The sequence below is a fragment of the Chrysochloris asiatica genome, unplaced genomic scaffold (genome assembly GCF_000296735.1).
Source record: "Chrysochloris asiatica unplaced genomic scaffold, ChrAsi1.0 scaffold00137, whole genome shotgun sequence".
Taxonomy (NCBI): Eukaryota; Metazoa; Chordata; class Mammalia; order Afrosoricida; family Chrysochloridae; genus Chrysochloris; species Chrysochloris asiatica.
This window is the reverse complement of record NW_006408655.1, coordinates 803,472-810,537: the sequence shown is the minus strand read 5'-3', so window position 1 is coordinate 810,537 and position 7,066 is coordinate 803,472. Positions and strand designations below refer to the sequence as shown.

The window sequence follows — 7,066 nt, the reverse complement described above, 5'->3', positions numbered from 1 at the left end:
TTTTATACACGTTTTGAGAGGGGATTATACATGTGTATTAGGAAAGAGATTTTCTTAGTATAATTATCCCATACTGTTTGGGCGCTGCACTGTTGTTTCCATTAAGGTTTCTTCAAATGAAGATGCTTTGTTCTTACCAAGAAAATGCAATTTGTTCTCTATTCTTTGAGGTGTGGGAGAGAGTTATTTGTGTTACACAACTTTTCCCACAATTGCCCACCTCTCACTTCCTACATTTTTCTACCTTTCTCCTGGCTAAGCCGGGGATATTGGGAACTCAGTTTCCACGCTACCCCCACCCCCCACACACAATATGCTATTCCTTAATCTTTTTTGAATTACAGACTTTCTTGAAAATCTAGTGAATCGATTCCCAATAAGGGGGGGGGGGGGGGGAAGGCACATACACAAATAGATCTGAGATTTTGCATGTAATTTTTGGTCTTTCACAGGCCCTTTAATGCCATCCAAAGAGTCCTTTCCAAGGACCCCAGGTAAAGAGCTCCTACCAGGTAAAGGCCATCAATCCCTTGGGCAAGAAAACAGATGAGCTGTTGACTCTGTGACCTGTGTAGGGATTTGAAACCTCCAAAGTATATTGTCAGGAGAGAACAGTCGCTGGAGAAGGATGTCATGCTGGGTAAGATGGAGGGTCAGAGAAAAACAGGAAGACCCCCAACGAGATGGATCAGCCAAGTGGCATCAGTGATGGTGTCAAGTGTGACAGCGGTAGTGAGGTTGGCCCAGGATCGGACATCGTTGCGTTCTGCTGTGCATGGGGTTGCTATGAGTCGGTTCCGACTCGATGGCACCTGACAACAACATGATGCTTTATCTAAGGCAAATTTTCAAGCCAAAAGGAATTGCTAAAAGAGGTAAAAAAAAGTTTTTACAGCTCTAAACTCCCTGATATGTCGCGGTAGGATAAGCATGGACTGACTACAAGGTCAATTTGAACCACAGGGTTTGTGGTTCAAACTCACCAGCCACTCCTTGAAAACCCTATACAGGGTCGGTATGAGACGGAACCAACATGATGGCACTTAACAACAAGCTCCAATAAAGAGATCTGGTGGCACAGAGGTTAAAGTGCTACATTAGTTGAAGCAATTCTAACCCATTAGCTGCTCCGCGTGGTGGTTACAAATCGGGCTGCGATTCGAAACTACCAGCTGTTCCGTGGGAGAAAGATGAGGCTTTCTGCTCCCGTAAATATTTACAGCCTCGGAAATCCTGTACAGGGTCGCTATGAGTCCGAACCAACTCCACGGCACATAACCACAGCTGCTCCTTGGGAGAAAAATGTGGTTGATTCTCTGCTCCTGTAAAGATGACAGCCTGGGAACCCTAAGAAGCAGTCTGCTTTGTCCTGTAGGGTCACCATGAATCAAAATTGATTCCATAACAGTGGGTTTGGTTTAAGTCCCCAAAACAGTTCCTTTGACTGTTTAATTTTGAATTGAGTCAATGTTTAGGGGAAGCTGTGGGGAAATTGGGTAAGGTAAAAGATTCATTTTACAAGGTGTTTTAGCAGTTTGTTTTCCAGAGATAAAAGGTTTAATTTAAAGAATTCCTCCACTAATATTACTGTTTTATTTTATAGTGTGAGGTAAATGGATAAATCTCATTTAAAAGCGAATTAACACTTACAAAGATCACCAAAATACAAATCTATTAAAAATATTAAAAATAGTCTTTGATGTTTATTTCACATTATCTAAATACATCCCGTTATGCAAATGTACATTTTTATTTCACATCTTTGCATTCCTGATAGACATCCATCAGGACCAACGACACATTTGCAATATTCAGGCAGTAAAACCTTGTTTAGGGAAAACAAGATTCTCAGCTGCCTTTATTTCTTTCAGCAATGGAACAAAAACATCCTAAAGAATTGGAGTGAAAATCAAAACCAGGAAAAGAAAAATTGACTAGTTTTTTATGCTACCTTAAGTCATTTGTACTTAATTTTTAAAATGGTCTCCTAATTACTGAATTATATTGCCATAGGTTACTTATCTTTGGAAGTTTCTTACAGTACTTCAGGAAACTTAGTTGGCTCTGCTAGGGCTCTTTTACTCGGCTCAAAATTGACAGTAATTACACACTGATGATGCCTAGATGTTACCACCATTGTGCTACATATTGGTCTAAGATATTTTAAAGAGTTATAGAGTCAATATTATTATCCCTCTTTTGTGAAAATATCTTGCCAGGCTAGAAAAAGAGCAATTATTTCTTCAAGAAGTCAAAGATACAGAGACAGCGTGTGATACAGTACTACTTTTTAAGGAAACAATCACATTGAAGTAAAGACTTTACCATTTTAGTTACAATCTTATAAAATTCAAATACATCTAAATTACAATATGATACTAAATGACTGCATGTTCATTCTGTTCAATGTTGCCCATGAGATCTTTTGTATCACTAGTTCCCGGACTTGAGCTACTGTTAAAATAGAGGGTGTTTTCAAAAGTTCCTTCTTGAGGTAGGTGCACACGTCTTTTCTTATAAAAGAAATAAGCAGCGAGTCCGGCACCAGTTACAATCAGGAGGACCACAATGACGACTACACCTGCAGCACTGGATGATGATCTGGAAGTGCCCACCCTTGGTTCAGCTACAAAGAAATAAAATCATTGGGAAAAGATGAGGGTGACAGAAAGTAGAATGCTAAGAAGAACAATACAATTTTACACTTTTACAAATGAAATTTCATGAATATTCTTTCAAAAGACAGTTGTTCAATAGAAATTCAGGACAGATAAACAAGAATCTAAAGCAGAGAGGATTTAAATTGTTGGCACTAATTGTTCAGTTAAAAGAGTACATCATCTTTCTAGCTAATTGATATTTTGAGCTATTTAACTAACATTTTGAAGATATATATCTGGTTCCAAAATAATTTAGAGTGGCTTATAAACACTTTCAAAACAAAACAGGGAAACAAGAAAATAAAAGAACTACAAATTTGAACTCATGAGTATAACAGTACCTATAAGACTGAAGGGGATGGGGGTGTGGGGAGTGGGGAGGTTTGCAGGTAAACCATTAACTCCATTCACTTGGAGCTTTATTTATTTATTTTTTTATAGAAACCAACAAAAAATAGGGAAATATGATCAATTGCTTAATTCAAGTAAGGTATAAAATTTACTTTCTTAAAAAAGTGATTCAAAACTTAAAAATATATCACAAGGATACCTGAGAGAGCTTTCTTCTATGGGTTCTCCTATGAAGCTCCTTTGTTATTACAATGAGTCAAGTATTAACTTAGGGTAAAAACACCAGCTTGACTTCTACTCTTATTTTTCTAGAGCTTCACTCAAAAAGGGTTGATGACATAATGACAAAGACATAATATGTTGTTGTTAAGTGCCATCGAGTCAGTTCCAACCCACAGTGACCCTGTACAGGGTTTCCAAGGAGCAGATGGTAAGTTTGAATCATTAACCTTTATAGTCCAGTGCCTTAACTCACAGCACCACACCAATAGCTAAAGCGATTCTACAGACAGTACGGGGATGGGGGATCAGGGATTGCTATGGTTCTTAAAACAAACTATTCATGTATTATAGATATAGCATTTGAAACTTAATCATGGTCTTACCTTTTGTTGTCAACAATGCATGAGTAGGTTCAGCATCAATTACTGTAAAAAAAATTTTTTTCTTTTTTAAATAATGATTATATGTCGATAGTGACTATTATTTGGTTTACAGATATGTGGAAACCTGCATATTTGATTTATGATAACATGATATATATGTATGTATATGTACTTACATTTTACAGCTGTATGAATACATTACAAAATCTGAAAATGAGATCCTACAAGATAAATATCTATCCTTTAAAATCCATAAGTAATACATTCTAGGTTAGGAGTTTTGAAATTGGTCCATGGAAGTCTAAGATATAGCAAGGTATTTGATAGGGGTGTTATTTTATCTACTTCATTTTTGCTAATCTATCATCTAAGTAAGAAATTTATCTTTTAGGAAGGATATTATATGAGGTGGAATGGCATCAAGTATTACTAAGGTCCAAACAGTGGCAGGTAGTAGACATTTAACACAATTGATTTCCTGATACCCTTTCCTTACATGGTCACCCTCTCTGTCTCAGAAGGAGTCTTGCATGATTTATTCTATAGCAAATTCTGCTTCTTCTCCAGAACCCTGACGTCTTATAGTTTGTGCTGGGTGATTGTCTCGCTCCTTTTCCCTTCATACAGTAAGGCTTTGTTAACTGACTCTCCCAAGTGCCTGCAAATTTGCAAATTCATATATATGAATATCCCATTCATCATCATTCCTTAAGTGCCATGGAGTCAGTTCCAATTCATAGCTGCTCATAGGGTTTCCAAAGAGCAGATGGTGAGTTTGAACTGATGACCTTGTGGTTCAAACCAACCTTGTGGTCCAGTGCTTTTATCCCACGTCACCATACCAGAACTAGGAATGCATTAATAAACCAGAATAATTATGTCAGCTAAGCAGGCAGAGAGTGCTGTATTCTCACTCTGGGCTGTAGACAGTAATTGATCACCAGAGCAGAAGAGATTTTCACTTATACAGGGAAAGAGCCGGCAATCACATTACAATTCCACACGACACCTTCCTATTTGGGAGTGGCCTGTAAACAGAGGTACCATAGGACCAACTTTTTACTTACTTTTTGGTCTTTTACAAATATATCCTTTGTAGGAAGAACAGTGAATATTATTCCAATACCCAGAAGATGCAAGTAAATGTACACAATCATTGCGTTCACCAGAAGGGTCTCCTGAATTCCAGTTGACAAAGGAGAGGGGACTGTTGTTTATCCAGAGCCACATTCCTGATGATCAAATAAAACCAAGACAGAGATGTTAAAGATAATCCATCTTAGTCTGGAAAGGAATAGTGGAGATTGTTGCATCGCATTATGAATCTAATTAATGTCACTGGATTGTAGATATAAAAAAGTTAAAATGGCAAATGATTTGTTACATATATATGTATGCTTTGTTGTTGTTGTTGTTAAATGTCATCAAATCAGTTGCAATTGTATAGGGCTTTTGAGGAGTGGCTGGTGGGTTTGAACTCCTGACCTTGCTTATCCCACAGTGCCACACCACAATAAAATATTTTTAAATAAATTCAACTTATTCACATAAAATAGCTAAGCACATTATTTAACACTAGAATTAATAATAGTTAGAACTATACTTGGAGATAGTTTTTTAAAAAAGATGGTTTTCTGATTAATACAAATATTTATATTTATCCTCCTTCTAGCCTTTTTTTTTTTTTTTTGTAAGATAGAAAACAATTTATAAATAAAAATGTAATTTTGAGTTTAAAGTTTTTTCACATATTAGTCATTATTTAAGGGAAGAATTTCAGAAACTGAAACCTTGCTTTACATATAACATTTTGAATGTTTGTGATTAAACATTGGTTCTGCAAAAATTACCTTCAACATTCCTGTACAATCCTATCCAAAAGTTGGTTTTACTTTTAAGGGGCTCAATATGATATGACAGAAAACTGGATTCAGCAGCACTTTCAATAGAAACCAAGGTGGAACCTAGAAAGTATAAGAACAAAAATTTGATGGAAATATATGTAAGTAGCTGAAAATGGCTTTATAATGATAGTATTCATATTGAGTAATAAAAATCAGCACTACACCTCCATTTAAAAGGAACAATTTCAAAGAGTGAACATTTGCCTTCTCAAAAGTTTAGTTTCTATTTTAAAAATGTGTTTTTTAAGTATCATTTGTTACAAGGCACTGAACGAATTTCTGGAATATGTGTAAATATGAGTAAGACATAGGATATATCATAAGAAATATATGGTTCAGTGGCTAGTAATAAGTGGAGAGTAAAAAAGAGAAGAGTACATAGGAATACAAAGAGCAAATAAATGCAACATGCATTAGGAGCCCTGGTAATGTAGTGGATTATGTGCTGGGCTGCTAACCATTAGCTCAACAGTTCAAATCTACCAGCCTCTCTAGAAGAAAGGCCAGGCTTTTTGACCCTTTAAAGATTTACAACCTCAGAAACCCTATGTAGGGTCACTATGAGTTGGAACCGACTCATTGGCAGGCAGCAGCAGAATAGAGGTATTAAACAGAGAGGTTTACTTTAGGGAGAACAACTCAAAGGAAGCACGGAAAGTAGAAATTAAAATATTAAACAGCAAAAAAGGTAGAAAATAATTCCAGGAAGAGGAGATAAGAAAGGAAAGACAAAGAAGAGAGAAGCATAGAGTTTCTTTAGGAACAAAGTTGGCTCCGTTTAACAAGAGTGCAGCCGCAATGTGATCAAAGGACAAAAGAAAACATAGGAGAGGACTTACTGCAGAAAACAGAGGAATGATATTTAGGGTTTCATGCCAATAAAGGCACAGCATTTTTAAACAGTAGAGTGGTATGATGCATTTTAGGAGTATCAGTCCAACGTCAGAAAAGAGAAGGAACTGGAAAATGAGTCAGAAGATTATGATATCAACACCACAGATTAAGACCGATTCAGTGTCAGTATTGAATTTTATGTAAAAATCCATATACCTTTTTAATAACAGCAACAACAACTGAATTTTAAGGACTTTATGCTAAGCATTTTGTTTGGGGTTTTATAAGGGCCATCAAGTTCCATCATAGCAACCCTGTATAGAGTGTCCAAGGAGTGGATGGTGAGTTTGAACCACCAACCTTGTGGTTCAAACTGACCTTGAGGTAGAGTGCTTATCCTATGTTTACACATAATTTCATTAAATTTTTACAACAGTTTCATGAAAGAGATACTGTTGCAATCCCATTCTATAGATAAGAAAAAGGACACAGAGAATAAGTAATTTTCTAAATACAGGGCACACCCTAACGTGGCAGTTATTCTGACTCTGGAGGCTTTTCATGTAACCATATGCTTGGCATCCCACATTACTGGTCACTGGATTATTCCTTTGGTGATTGTTTTTATTTTATTGTATTATTTCTGATTAAAAATGTAATTACTAGTAAAAGTAAATATATATATGGAGCTCTGGTAGCGTAGTGGTTACGA

General features: G+C 36.3%; 1 protein-coding gene across 1 annotated transcript in view; it reads right to left on the bottom strand.

Moving 5' to 3' along the window:
• Positions 1-2,378: 2,378 nt before the first annotated feature.
• The window catches only part of MRC1 (mannose receptor, C type 1), a 135,260-nt gene continuing 130,572 nt past the window's right edge, over positions 2,379-7,066 (bottom strand). Inside the window, exons 29-32 of the mRNA XM_006869905.1 lie at positions 5,467-5,580; positions 4,684-4,848; positions 3,617-3,658; positions 2,379-2,626 (exon numbers count right to left, since the gene is read on the bottom strand). Coding sequence (XP_006869967.1) covers positions 2,379-2,626; positions 3,617-3,658; positions 4,684-4,848; positions 5,467-5,580 — 569 coding nt within the window. The remainder of the gene's footprint in view (positions 2,627-3,616; positions 3,659-4,683; positions 4,849-5,466; positions 5,581-7,066) is intronic.